Source organism: Sus scrofa, chromosome 6 (assembly GCF_000003025.6).
Source record: "Sus scrofa isolate TJ Tabasco breed Duroc chromosome 6, Sscrofa11.1, whole genome shotgun sequence".
In the NCBI taxonomy this organism is placed as follows: domain Eukaryota; kingdom Metazoa; phylum Chordata; class Mammalia; order Artiodactyla; family Suidae; genus Sus; species Sus scrofa.
This window is the reverse complement of record NC_010448.4, coordinates 161,256,367-161,272,062: the sequence shown is the minus strand read 5'-3', so window position 1 is coordinate 161,272,062 and position 15,696 is coordinate 161,256,367. Positions and strand designations below refer to the sequence as shown.

The 15,696-nt window shown below is 39.7% G+C and overlaps 1 protein-coding gene across 2 annotated transcripts in view; it reads right to left on the bottom strand.

Moving 5' to 3' along the window:
• FAF1 (Fas associated factor 1) overlaps positions 1–15,696 on the bottom strand; it is a 429,817-nt gene that overhangs the window by 331,669 nt on the left and 82,452 nt on the right. For both annotated transcript variants that reach the window (XM_021097816.1, XM_021097817.1), the window contains exon 3: positions 1,700–1,746. In XM_021097816.1, the coding sequence (XP_020953475.1) occupies positions 1,700–1,746 (47 nt within the window). The remainder of the gene's footprint in view (positions 1–1,699; positions 1,747–15,696) is intronic.

Here is a 15,696-nt window from a genome sequence, read left to right as displayed (position 1 = left end):
AAAACTAAAGAACATAGTTATGAAGGAAAATAGTTGAAAATTATTATGTTCTTCTGTGGACATACAATTCATTCCTTTAACAAGCAAACAAAACAAAAAACCACTCTGATGAAAGTTAAACTCCAACTATTACAGTAACCTTATTAGGAATCAATTCAGTACTGAATCTCTAGCTATATAAATATATTAAGCAAAAAAGTATCTCCTGTGACAGGAGAGGTGGGAATGTTTCCAAGGAAGAGGGAATTTCTACAGTTCACCCATAGCAAATACTATTAATTGTAAGATATATCCAATATGTACTCAGAACCTAGCAGCGGAATCCACAAGGGTTTTAGCAAGCAAAAATTCTGGCACAAAAAATGGAATAACATTTACTCAAGAATAAAACTGGAGCTACATTTAGTAGTCTAAAACTTTCTAAACCATGAAAAGAATTCATCTTAAAGGAAGTTCCTCTAATCATTTGTTTTGCTTTCTAGACAAGGGTTTCAAATAGAACTGAATGCTTCTGAACCAACCAACCAAACAACAATAAAACAAATAAAACATAAATTTAGTACAGACTCTGGAAATCAGCAAAATGTACTCTGAATGGAAGGAACTCTGATTTTTCAAAAGGAGGATGGTGGGGAGGAGTGGCGGGAGAACAGGTCTGTTTGTTACTGCTTTCACCTAAAAAAACAGTAATCACTAAGGGTGGTACAGGACCAAACAGAATTTTTCTTCTTTCGTAAATATACACAGTGTCCTATAAAGTACAGCACATTTTACAGTTCATGGTGAATTTCTGAATGTTTCTGCAATAGCAGTTTTCTTCCTCTCCAGAACAATCTCATTCCTAGACTGCTGTTTCTGTTTGCCTCATCTGCACTTAGCAGATCATGCTTCAGTGACTTAGAAACACCAGCCCCCAAAATTCATGCCAAAGTTTGAATTGAAGTTGGGGGGGGTGGTAATCAAGTAATTAAACTACACTTGGAAGGGCGAATGGTTTTACCTCCTATGACTTTATAGCTTTGTAGTGTGCTCATTAATGCAGAACCAGAGTCTTCAATTTTAAGAAGAGTTAAAAATTTTAATTTAAGGAATTATTTTGTAACTGCTATAGTTTCCTTGGCATAATTTTCCAATTTTACCTTCTGGCAATTACACAAAACCACGAAGACTATTCTACATGTTAACATTGGATACTTCAGGTAAAACAGCTCAGTGCTCTGGGAAGTTTTATTATTAAGGTCTTACTCAAACCACTGCAAGTTACCATATACTTAATTTAGAAACCAAAGGGAGGGGGGAAAAAAGAATTAGTAAGGTTGGAGATAAAGCCTGTATAGTTAAATGATAACCATGCTCTGGAGTTACTAAACCATGCCTCCTCATTTTCTCACTACTAACAGTTTAAAGGATTCAGTTCCTTCCACCTTATGAATTAGAAGATAACTTTGAAAAGTTTTCTTAAAATAAAATCACCTTTAAAAATGGTATCACCTAATCTAAAATAATATTATACAGTTATAAGTTGGAGACTTTAGGAAATATAACTAATAAAAATGTCTGAAAGAAGAATAATTGTATTAATGAACTTATACATCACAAATCAAATGCACTTTCAAAAAGTGAAACCAAAAAAATTAACAACTATCTTTTGTTTGCTTTGCTAAATTCTCATCCTATCATTAAGCACTTGATAACATACCTTTGTAGAATGCCATTTTCCTGGGGTATCACACCATTGATAGCTGCCTGAAAACAAACAAACAAAAACAGAAAACATCATTTTAAAGAAACAGAAAAATGCTCAGAGGTGGGGTAGGACAGGGTGGAAAACACTGTAAAGGAAAATAAGTATATTATAAAAACGTAAACAAAATACTAAGTGTTTCCTTAGTGATAAAAAATTCTCTATTAAATGTTTCTCTTGGAGTTCCCGTAGTGGCGCAGTGGTTAACGAATCCGACTAGGAACCATGAGGTTGCGGGTTCGATCCCTGCCCTTGCTCAGTGGGTTAATGATCGGGTGTTGCCGTGAGCTGTGGTGTAGGTTGCAGACACAGCTAGGATCCCATGTTGCTGTGGCTCTGGTGTAGGCCGGTGGCTCCAGCTCCAATTGGACCCCTAGCCTGGGAGCCTCCATGTGCTGTGGGAGCGGCCCAAGAAATGGCAAAAAGACACACACACACACACACACACAAAAAAAAAAAAAAAAAAAAAAAAAAGGAAAAAACGTAAGGTCAAAAATTCTTTGATTAAAAAGAACACCACAATTCTATCAGGTTACAAAAGAAGTAACACTGGGGAAGTCTGCTCACACAAAACATACCTGAAATTTGTCTCTAAGCTAACAAGACACATTACTCAGAACGTAGCACAAATGTGACATAATATAGACATTTTTGAAGGCTACTAAGCAAACAAGCTGTTACATCCTGGATTATGGACAGGTTGATCATTGCTGGGCAATAAAGAAGATTCTCTGGAGGAAAAAAAGTGACTCTTTCAACTTTGCCTTTGCATCAGAACAACTTCCCTCCTCTTTCCCATCCACATCCACATCAAAATGGGAGGAGGAAAAAAGCTAACACTTCGATATCTTATCAGCTGCCTGGAAATCAACTGCAAAAAGGAGCTTGTGTATTTTGTGAAACATTAACTTACATATTTGCTAGAGATAGATCAAGTTTACAAAGTTATACTGTCAAAAGGAAACAAAGTAGAGTGTAAGACACTTGCTACAAATTTTCCAAGTTGTAACGCTCCACTGGTAAAAAAAATCAAAGAAATCTACAGATTTTTTTTTCTTTTCTTTTCTTTTAGGGCTGCACCTGTGGCATATGGAGGTTCCCAGGCTAGAGTTCCAATAGGAGCCATAGCTGCCAGCCTACATCACAGCCACAGCAACACCAGATCTGAGCCGCATCTGCAATCTACACCACAGCTCACGGCAATGCCAGATTCTTAACCCACCGAGCAAGGCCAGGGATTGAACCTGCAACCTCATGGTTCCTAGTCAGAGTCGTTTCCTCTGTGCCAAGATAAGAACTCCAAAATCTACATATTAATATAGACAGTAGGTACCAAAGAACCCTGACAACTCTGGAGACTCATAAATCCTCTGGGACAAGCAAATGCTAAAATCAGTTTTCAAAGCCACAAATTCAATAGAAGCATCTCTACCTGGTGCCAGGTCAATTATCCCCTTTCTATTGACAGCAATGGTTCTACATACAAATATCTCCTTTGTTAAAAAATAGAAAATGGTAAGAGAATGATCTATGATGTTGGAAAGAACAAAATACAGAATTTGGAAAGATTTTCTTCAAATTTTCACTGGGAATGGCAAGGTACAATGGAAAGAACACTAAGTATTTACAAAATCCAAAGTTTAAATCCAGATTCTCCCATTTATTACTTTGATGGCCTTAGAATATATTCTATACTCACTGAACGTCCTTGAGACTCAGTTTCCTCTCTGTATAATGAGTGAATACTATGTCTTCAGGAAAAATGCACTTTTTGTTCATTAAAGGCATCAAGTTCTTTTACGTCTCAGAGCCTTTTAAGATATTACATCTACTTGGAATGCCCTTTTCCCCATTCTTTGTCTGGATGAATCTTAATCATTATAATTCATCTTTTTGTTAGATATACTTTTTTCAAAAATTCTTATCTGGGAGTTTCCGTTGTGGCACAGCAGAAACAAATCCTATTAGGAACCACAAGGTTGCAGGTTTGATCCCTGGCCTCGTCCAGTGGGTTAAGGATCCAGCGTTGCTGTGAGCTGTGGAGTAGGTTGCAGACATAGCTCAGATCCGTGTTGCTGTGGTTGTGGTGTAGGCCAGCAGCCGTAGCTCTGATTAGACCCCTAGCCTGGGAACCTACATATGCCATGAGTGCAGCCTGAAAAAGACAAAAGGCAAAAAAAAAAAAAAATTCTTTTCTGATCACCCTTCCTTTCCTCCCCTGTATCCTTACTCTCATATAGAACCTCATACTCTTCCTTTCATAGCAATTGAGAATTTTTTTTTTTTTCTTTTTAGGGCCAAAGCTGCGGCGTATAGAAGTTCCCAAACTAGGGGTAGAATGGGAGCTGCAGCTGCAGGCCTACACCACAGCCACGGCAATGTGGGATCTGAGCCTCATCTGCAACCTATAATGCAGCTTGCAGCAGTGCTGGATACTTATTAACCCACTGAGTGAGGCCAGGGATCGAACCTGCAGTCTCACAAATACTATGTCGAGGTCTTAACCCACTGAGCCATAATTGGAGCTCTGCAGCTGATATTTATTTTATTATTTGTTTTGTGTCTGTCTTTCTCACTAGACCATAGGCTCCATGATGAAAGAAATATCAATTTTGTTCACCACTTTATCCTTGTTGCCTACCACAATGCAAGCACTAAAAAGGCACACAATAATTTTTTGTTATATGAATGATGCTAGAGAAGTACAAAGAGAAGCTACACAGTCAAGACATGGGGATAGCTCATAGAAATCTTTCATCTTTTTGGATAACATAATGTCTCGACTTAGGCTGAAGGATAAGTTCAAAGTGGCAAGATGGGGAAGGGGAAATACTCTGCAGAAGGTACCATGATACACCTCCGCTTTCAACTTTTCCTCTTTCAAATAATGCATTTGTTTTTGGATAGAATGTTAGTCCCTGACCTCAACCTTATGTATGCAATAAACGTTGTACATAAATAAGTAAGATGTAATCCAGAATGAAGGTACAATAAAAGTATTATCTGCCAAACAAATACAGAATGAGGAGAGAGCTTTGGGGATGCCTGGTATTTGATCCAGGGCTCAGGAGAGCGCAGATAGATAGAGGTTTTTGTTTGTTTGTTTGTTTTGGGGGTTTTTTTTTGTTTGTTTTTTTGCCATTTCTTGGGCCGCTCCCGCAGCACATGGAGGCTCCCAGGCTAAAGGTTGAATCGGAGCAATAGCCACTTGCCTACGCCAGAGCCACAGCAACACAGGATCCGAGCGGTGTCTGCAACCTACACCACAGCTCACGGCAACACCGGATCCCCAACCTGCTGAGCAAGGGCAGGGATCGAACCCGCAACCTCATGGTTCCAAGTTGGATTCGTCAACCACTGAGCCACGACGGGAACTCCAATAGAGCTTTTTAACTGTGAGGATGAAGGCAAGCTTCAGAAAAAGGGTGGCAGTTGATATGGACACTGAACAATGGGTAGATGTAGAAGAAAGGAAAATTTCAGATGAATTCGATTTTAAATAATATTAACTTTGAGGTAACAGTAGGATATTATTTGTTGACTTAACAAATATGTACTACAGTTGACCCTTGAACTACACAAGTTTAAACTGCATGGGTCCACTAATATGTGGGGGTTTGTTTCCTAATAAACACATACTACAATATTACACAATCCACAGTTAGCTAAATCCGCAGATGCAGAACCACTATGAGACCTGCAGTCCTGGAACCAACCCCTCATAGATGCTGGGGAACAACTATAATTTCCAACTATGTACCAATCTCTGTGCTAGGCAATGGAGATATACTAACATAACATGGCATGCCTTCTAGCATGCAAAGAAAAATCTATTCAACAATTAATTTCACTATGAGAAGTTCACGTAATATTCAAATTGAGACAAAAAGTTATTTTAAAAAATGTGAGTTCCCGTCGTGGCTCAGTAGTTAGTGAACCCGACTGGCATCCAAGAGGATGCAGGTTCAATACCTGGCCCCGCTCAGTGGGTTAGAGATCCGGCATCGCCATGAGCTGTGGTATAGGTCCCAGACGTTGCTTGGATCCCGAGATACCATGGTTCTGGTGAGGGCTGGTGGCCACAGGTGCAATTGGACCCCTAGCCTGGGAACCTCCACATGCTGTGGGTATGGCCCTAAAAGACAAAAAAAAAAAAAAAAAAAAAAAAAAAACTTATTTTAAAAAATTAGATCTAGGTTAAGTTAAACACCCATTTAAAGGCAAACAAAAGAAGCCCTAGGAATATTTTAATTCCCTCCCTCTCTTTCTTCTTTGGTGAAGAGAAGTGAGACAAAGATAGACTCTTGGGGAATTCATATGTGTACGAAAAAGAGAAGAAAAGGCTAAAAACAAAGCAATAAAAATAGAAGAAAAAGACCAGGACTATGTCATGGAGGGGGCAATGAAGGTACTATAAGAAGGGAGTAGACAAAAAATAAAAAATGTGAAAACAGTCTAATATAATGAGGCCTGAGAAGAGACTGCTAAATATATCTGAAAGCCATTTTAGTAAGAACTGTATAATAAAAGCCAAAAAAAAAAAAAATACATGGGAAATAAGAAAGTAAATATAACTGATTCTTTAAATGGCGCGAAAAGTATAGATAGAAACTATAAGATCAATGAGAAAGTTCCTACTGCAGCTCAGAAATAATGAACGGGACTAGTATCCATGAGGATGCAGGGTCAATACTTGGCTTCTCTCAGTGGGTTAAGCATCCAGCATTGCCGCCAGCTGTGGCTTAGGATCTAGAGTCGCTGCGGCTGTGGCATGAGCTGGCAGTTGCAGCTCTAGCTCAACCCTTAGCCCAGGAACTTCCATATGCCACACATGAGGCCCTAAAAAGCAAAATTAAATTAAAAAAAGAAGAAGAGGAGGAAGAAGAAGACAAAGAAGAATGGCTATGATAAGGTTTTGTTTGCTTTTTTTTTTTAATAGTGATTTCTTGAGCTCAAATAGAATTGATTGGAAAGGGAAAGAATTAAAGACTCAAGAAATAAAGGGTAAAATTAAAATTTTGTTTCAACAGACTCACCAAATGCCTATTAACTGCCAAGCACTATGTTAGGCTTCGGGGATGCATGGTACCTGACCCAGGGCTCAGGAGAACACAGATAGAGGCAGTTGTCTTTAGAAAAGATTAAGATTTAGAAAAACCTAGGTTATAGACTAGAAATCATACTGAATACATAAGAGTCACACATCATTTGCTAAACGCTAATACCCCATTGCTAATTTTTTTTTTTTTTTGCTAGAAAGATATTATATTTCTCATTCTATCACCAGGAAAATAGTAATAGAGACTAACTACATATTTGGTCAAAGAAACAGGATAAAGACAATAGTTTTAGGAGTTCCCGTTGTGGCTCAGTGGTTAATGAATCCAACCAGCAACCATGAGGTTGTGGGTTCGATCCCTGGCCTTGCTCACTGGGTTAAGGATCTGGCATTGCCATGAGCTGTGGTGTAGGTCACAGACGTGGCTCGGATCCAGCGTTGCTGTGGCTGTGATGTAGGCCGGCAGCTACAGCTCCTGATTGGACCCATAGCCTGGGAATCTCCATATGCCACAGGTGCGACCCTAGAAAACACAAAAAGACCAAAAAAAAAAAAAAAAAAAAAAAGACAATAGTTTTATTTCTGAGACTGACTCAAATGTACTACATATTCTTCAGACTGCAAAATATTTTAAGAACAGCATCATGCCTTGACCTAGCTCACAGTAGTCTGAAAATATATTTTGGTATAACTAACTATTAACGCTTTCATCCTTAATGATGAAATGTTAAGGATCTATGCTTTTAATTGGTTCACTTAATACAATCAGAATCTAGCCTCTATGTTCTATGTAAAAACAACACCCTCTGAAATGTCATTTCGCAGAGCCCCCTGGAAGACATGCGAGGTATGTTTATACTGGAAGCCAAGGTCAGAGGTAGCCATAGAAGGTGAAAATAGTCTTATCTTCAGCCTTAACAGAAGGAGAAAATGATGACACACAGGGCGGGCTTTAGACCTTTAGGGAAAGGGAAATGGCAAAAATTCCTCTGGATATCCTTACAACGTCAGATATGAAAGATAAATGAGCCACTAGCAAATTGGATTATAAAACTACAGCATCTAATACAAATCATTCCTTACGCACATAGCAAATCTTGGCTTTGGTCTTCTTATACTTTTTAAACAAATGACCCCTAGAGAAAATGCAAATGAGGTTTCCTGAGAGGGGAGGGAGATGAAACAGGGATGTGCAGGCAGCATCCAAAAACCTCAATGATAACTTCTGAGTAAAGGAGTTACAGTAACAATAAAGGTAGCTAACATTATATAGTTCTTCTAGGTGCTATGCATTCTCTAGGTGCTTTACTTACATTAAATCATTTAAGTCTCATATTAGCCCCTCATTTTAGAGATAAGGACACCAAGAAGACATAGGCAAAAGATAAAAGAAAGAAGGATTTCAAAATTTTAAATTTTAAATTTTGCTCTTTGAAAGACAGCCTTAAGAAATGGAAAAAGTAAGCTACAGACAGGGAGAAAGTATTTGACATATATATACGATATATGTCTGAGAAGGGATTTATATTCGGAATATATGAAGAATTCTTAAACAACTCAGTAAGACTACAGGTCGGTAAGAAAATGGGCAAAGATTTGAACAGAAACTTCTCAAAAAAAGATATATGAATAACCAGTAAACATACTGTTCAATTAAAATAACCATCGGAGGAGTTCCCACTGTGGCTCAGCAGGTTAAGAACCCAATGCTGTCTCTGTGACGATGTGGGCTGGATCTCTGGCCTTACTCAGTGAGTTAAGGATCCAGCATTGCCACAAGCTGCAGCATAGGTCATAGATGTGGCTTAGATCTGGTGTTGCCATGGCTGTGGCACAGGCCTGCAGCTGCAGCTCTGATTTAACCCCTAGCCCAGGGACTTCCATATGCTGCAGGTTTGGCCATAAAAAAAAATTAAACCATGATAAAATACCACCACATAGCTATTAAAATGGCAAAATTAAATCAGATGATACCAGTTTAACAATGCTGAACAACAGGTTCATATATACAGCGCATACTTTCAAAACTCCTTTATATATAAAGGTAAACATAAAACCTATCAATCTTACTTGTAAATATTTATCTAAAAGAAATGAAAACATTCCCCAAAGACTTGTACACTAATATTCATAGAAGCTTTAATCACAATACTCAGTAACTAGAAGCAGCTTAAATGCCCAACAACAGGCAAATGCTGTTTTGAGCACACCACATTGTTTGGCTACAACGGAACACTACTCAGCAATAAAAAAGAACATAATATTGATATAGTCACCTACATGGGTACATCTCAAAAATATGCGAAATGAATGAACTCAGACACATAAGAGAAAATACTATGTATTTCTGTGTATATGAAACTCTAGAAAAAACTAATTTCTAGCTAAAGAATGCAGATCAAGGGTTGCTTAGGGTGGGTGGGGAATGATAGGGAAGGTACAATAAGGAAATTTAGAGATAATGACTGTGGTGGTACTAACAGGTATACATATCTGTCAAAACTCATCATATTGAACACTTAAAATGGGTTTGTTTGTTTTTTTGTTTTTGTTTGTTTTTGTCTTTTTGCCATTTCTCGGGCCGCTGCCGCGGCACATGGGATGTTCCCAGGCTAGGGGTCCAATCAGAGCTGTAGCCACCGGCCTACGCCAGAGCCACAGCAACGCGGGATCGTTAACCCACTGAGCAAGGGCAGGGATCGAACCCGCAACCTCATGGTTCCTAGTCGGATTCATTAACCACTGCGCCACGACGGGAACTCCCAGGTTTGTTTTATCATCAATGAAGTTAATTTTAAAAAGAAAACCACAAAGAAATCTGCTTTAAACATACTAAAATGGCAGCTACAGCTCCGATTTGACCCCTAGCCTGGGAACCTCCATGTGCGGCAGGTGCAGCCCTTAAAAGCAATTAATAATAATAATAATAATAATGCTTACTGGAAGGGAGTTCAAAATGGGGAAGCTGGAAGATGTTGACCATACCTCCCCCCCAACAAACACATCAAAAATACATCCACACATGGAACAACTCTCACTGAAAACAAACTTGAGACTGGCAAAAATACTCTTCTACATCCAGGCTATAAATAACCACAGAGTCAGGAAGGAAGGGAGGAGATGCTATCAGGTTGGGACCCACAACCTTAGCCGGAAACACAGAAGAAAAGGGGGTTACCACAGGCTTATAGATCCTCCCTCAGGGAGTGAGAGGTTTGAGCCACATATTGGTTGCCCTGCCCCTAAGGGCCAATACCAGGAAGATGAGTCCCTTCAGCTCATTTAAAAACCACCAAGACTTACCAGAGAGCTATAAAAAACAAACAGAGATTCCACTCTTGAAGACTGTGCACATGTGCTTGCTTAATCCTGAAAACAAGGAATAGGAAGCAAACTGAAAACTCCCTGGGACTCTGACTGATTTCCTATTACTTCCCCAGGGCATAACCTAGCCCATGCCAGGCAACTGCTCCAGCCCAGCATGCTCAGGTGAAGCTCTCCATTAGAGGAAAGGCTGACACTTCTAAGAAGAGTTCACAAGTGGAAAGGATGGAGCAAGCTAGGACCTGGCCCTGCATTTGAACAGAGGGAAAACAGCCACTGCCAGTGCACACAGAGGCAACAGTTTGGAGGTAGCCTAGCGTTCTGATTGGCATGATAGTACCATCACAGTGCTTGCCACAGTTGGTAGGGGAATCCCCACTCTGTCCCCTTTTGTTCTACCACTGCTTCCCACTGTAGCAAAGGTGCTGCTGCTAGGAGAGGTGTGTGCACTTAGGGGAAGCAGAGCCTGCCACCAAAGTGGTAGCCTGCAAGAACACCCTGAGAGGAGACAAGACCCATGCACACTTCAGATCCAGTTCTGCCAAGCTACTGGGCACATGCAGAATGCACAGGGACACTCCCACACCAGGACATTCCTTTAGGACTGGGATAAAAAACCGTCTCCCTTAATTTCATACAGACAGGGAAAATAAAACAAAATGAGTATATGAGTTTATTTCCAACAAAATAAGAAGAAAAAAAAAAAACCTTAATGAAACAGAGATAAATAAGTTACCAAAGAGTTCAGTGCATAGGGGATAAGAATGCTAACTGAATTTGGGAAAAGAATAAGTGAACACAGAATTTTAACAAGGAACTAGAAAATAAAAATAAATAAATAAACAAACAATCAGAGCTTAAGAACATAATACTGAAATGAAAAACACACTAGAAGGAAAAAAATATGGGAACTTCCATACGTTGCAGGTGCAGTCCTAAAAAGTAAAAAAATAAAAAATAAAGTGGTTTTTGGTATGTACTCATGCCATTTTGTTACTTGTTTTCTGGTTGTTTTCGTAGTTCTTCTCTATTCCTTTCTTCTTTTTCTTCCTGTGTGATTTGATGATTTTCTGTGGTATGCTTATGTTCCTTTTTTATTAGTTTTTATGAACCTCTTCTTGGTTTTGATTTGAGGTCACCATGGGGTTCATATATGTTGACTTGTAACTGTATCTACTTGTTTTAAACTGATAGTCATTTCACTTTAAACTCATTCTAAAAGATTTACACATCTGCAGCATATGGAAGTTCCCAGGCTAGGGGCTGAATCAGAGCTGCAGCTGCCAGCCTACGCCACAGCCAGAGCAATGGAGGATCCAAGCTGCACCTGCAACCTACACCACAGCTCACTGCAATGCCGGATCCTTAACCCACTGAACAAGGCCAGGGATTGAACCCACACCCTCATGGATACTAGTCAGGTTCATAACCCACTGAGCCACAACAGGAACTCCCCCAATAACCACTTTAAATGTTAATGGACTAAATGCTCCAATCAAGAGACACATGGTGAATAATTATATTAAAAAACAAGAACCAGCTATATGTTACTTATAAAAGGCTCACTTCAGAGCTAAACACACACACACACACACACACACACACACACACACACACATTTTACCCCTGACTTCACTGACTTTATTTTTCTCATATAAAACTATGTGGTGGCAACAGCTGGAGCTTAGGTTCTCTGTACAGAAACTCTGGTGTAGATCTTTACAAGATGGTGAGTGAATTCCTGGAGCTCCTGCTGTGGTGCAACAGGATCAGCAGCATCCTAGGAGTGCTAGGACATGGGTTCAATCCCCTGCCCGGTACAGTGGGTTAAGGATCCAGCATTGCCGAAGCTACAGCTTAGGTCTCAACTGCAGCTGAGATATGATCCCTGGCCCAGGAGCTCCATACACTGAGGGCAGCCAAAAATGCAGGGCGGGGGGGGATAGTGAATTCCTGATAAAGAGATGTGGCGAACACCATCTTTTTCCAGAGACTGGGAGTGAGATAGCTGTAGCTTGGAAATGACATCAAAAGTAGCCATGGCAGAGTTCCCGTCATGGTGCAGCAGAAAGGAATCCAACTAGGAATGATGAGGTTGTAGGTTCAATCTCTGGCCTCGCTCAGTGGGTTGAGCATCCAGTGTTGCCGTGAGCTGTGGTATAGGTTGCAGATGCAGCTCAGATCTAGCATTGCTGTGGTTGTGGTGTAAATTGGCAGCTGTAGCTCTGATTTGACTCCTAGCTTGGGAATCTCCCTATGCCATGGGTGAGTCCCTAAAAAGACCAAAGACAAAAAAAAAAAAAAAAAAAAAAAAAAAAGTAGCCATTGCAAAGTTGCCCAGGGTGGCAGTGCAGCCCCTGGCAGAGGTGTGACAGTCATTAATTTCAACCATAATCAGTAGCTTCTTGGCCACAGTGGTTGAGACAACATCAGTGCCACTGGGGGCGGGGATGAGGCACACCAGCACAGAGTCACGGCAGCCAGTCACCTTGCAAGGGACAGGTATGGGGCTTGCCACTCTTGTTCTCCTAGCAGCCTCACAGTACAGGGATGATGAAGAGCTTGGCCAGAATAATGGCCCTGTGGATGGCAGTGGCTACATCTTAAGCACCTGACACCCAAAACAGCATGTCCATTGTAATCTACAATGGAAACAAATGTCTTAAACCTGGCCCACTGGCCAGAACAGGTATACTTTTGCACAGGCATTATCTTCAAAACCTCATTCTTGAGGGATGCACCCAGGAAAAATCAATGACCTAAGATTCCTTGATGGGCAGAAAAAAGAGATAGAGCTCTTCCAGGGATTTGATTTTCATGTCTTTGACCAGGTGGCCCAGCTTGGTAAAAGACATTTCATGCAATGGAAACAATAAGAAAGCTGGGGTAGCAATACTCACATTAGACAAAGTAGACTATAAAAGAAAGTCTGTAACAAAAGACAAAGAAGGATAATGTAATGATAAAAGGATTAATAATAATAAAAGGCTCGCTACAAGAAGAGGATATAACATTCATTAACATATATACACCTATGAAATGGGTACCTAAATATATAAAGCAAATATTAAAACAAATTAACACAACAGTAGTAGGGGACTTTAACACTCACTTACATCACTGCATGGATCATCCAGACAGAAAATCAGTAACAGTGCTCTTAAGTGACATATTAGACCAGTTGAACTTAATATCCAAAGACAGCAGAATACACATTCTTTTGAAATGTACATCAAATGCTTTCCAGGATAGATCACATGCTAGGCTACAAAACAAGTCTCAATAAATTTAAGAGGACAGAAAATAAATCAAGCATTTTTTCCAACCACAATGGTATGAAGCCAGACATGGATTCGGGGGGTGGGGGGAAGAACAGTAACATGTGGGGGAAAAATGACAAGCTACTAAGAAACCAACAGGTCAATGAAGAAATCAGAAAATACCTTGAGACAAATGAAAAGCAAAACTTTACAAAACGTATGGGATGTGCAACAAAAAGTAGTTCTAAAAAAGAAGTTTATAGCAAGCCAGGCCCACCTGAAGAAAAGAAAAAAAAAAAAAAAAAACTCAAACAAACGACCTAACTTACCATTTAAAGAAACTGTAAAAAGAACAAAGTCAAGACGGAAGGAAACAATAAGGATCAAAGAAGAATTAAATAAAATAAGAGTCCAAAAAAAAAAAAAAATCAATGAAACCAAGAGCTAGTTTTCTGAAAATATAAAAAAAAAATTAAAACAAAACAAAACAAAAAAAAAAACCTTTTAAGTTTTAGGCTGAACAGAAATAAAGAGAGGAGTTCCCATTGTAGCTTAGCAGGTTAAGGACCCAACCCTGTCTACATGAGGATACGGGTTCAATCTCTGACTTCACTCAGTGGGTTCAGGATCTGGCACTGCCCTAACCTGCAGCACAGGTCACAGATGCCACTCTGATCCAGGGTTGCTGTGGCTGTAGCATAAGCCCCAGCTATAGCTCCAATTTTACCCCTGTGCAAGAGAGGATTCAAATAAAACAAGAATCAAAGAGGAGAAGTTACAATCAATATCACAGGGATATAAAACATCATAAGAGACTACAGAAAATAGTTATATGCCAACAAATTGGATAACTAAAAGAAATGGAGGGAGTCCCCATTGTGGCACAGTAGAAATGAATCCAACTGGTATCCATGAGGACCTAAGTTAGATCCCTGGCCTTGCTCAATGGGTGAAGGGTCTGGCATTGCCACAAGCTGTGGTGTAGGTCGCAGATGAGGTACAGATCTCTCATTGCTGTGGCTGTGGTGTAGGCTGGCAGCTGTAGCTCCAATTAGACCCCTAGCCTGGGAACTTCAATATGCCATGGGTGTGGTCCTAAAAAAACAAAAAAAAATAATAATAAAAATTTTTAAAAATAAATTTAGAAAAATAAAAGAAATGGATAAATTTCTAGAAACATACAATTTTCCAAGACTAACTCAGGGAGAAACAGACATTCTGAACAAACTGATCACTAGTAGTATATTGAATGAGTAATCAAAAAACTCTCCCAAGAGTTCCCATCATGGCTCAGCAGTTAACAAACCCTGCCAGTATCCATGAGGACATGGGTTCTATCCTTGGCCTTGCTCAATGGGTTAAGGATCCAGCATTGCCGTGAGCTGTGGTGTAGGTCTCAGACACAACTCGAATCCAGCATTACTGTGGCTGTGGCATAGGCCAACAGCTACAACTCAAATTCAACCTCTAGCCTGGCACCTCCATGGGCTGCTGGTGCACCCTCCCCACCAAAAAAAAGACAAAAAGAAACTTTCCCGTATAAAGAACTAATATCTAATCTTCTCAAACTATTCAAAAAAATTGAAGAAGAGAGAACACTCCCAAATTCATTCTCTGAGGCCACCATCACCCTAATTCCAAAATCAGACAAAGACACTACAAAAAAAAAAGAAAAAAAGAAAAATTACAGGGAGTTCCCATTGTGGCTCAGTGGTAACAAATTCAATTAGTATCCATGAGTATATGGGTTTGATCCCTGGCCCTGCTCAGTGGGTTAAGGATCCGGTGTTGTTGTGAGCTGTGGTGTAGATCACAGACATGACTCAGATCCAGCATTGTTGTGGCTGTGGTGTAGGCCTACAACTACAGGTCCAATTTAACCTCTAGCCTGGGAACTTGATATGCTGCAGGTATAACCCTAAAAAAAAAGACAAAAAGAAAAATTACAGGCCAACATCTCTGATGGATATAAGTGCAAAAATTCTCAACAAATTGAACCAAATTCCTCAATACATAAAAAGTCATATGCTGTGATTGAGTGGGATTTATTCTAGGGATTCAACGATGGTTCTATATCACTAAATCAATCAATGTGATACACCACACTAACAAAAGGGAGGATAAAAATTACATGATCATCTCAATAACTGCAGAAAGGGCATTTGATAAAATTCAACATCCATTTATGATCAAAAAAATTCTCATCAAAGTTCGTACAGAGGGAACATATCGCAACATAACAAAGGCCATATATGGAGTTCCCATTGTGGCTCAGTGGGTTAAGGACCCAATGTTGTCTCTGTGAGGAT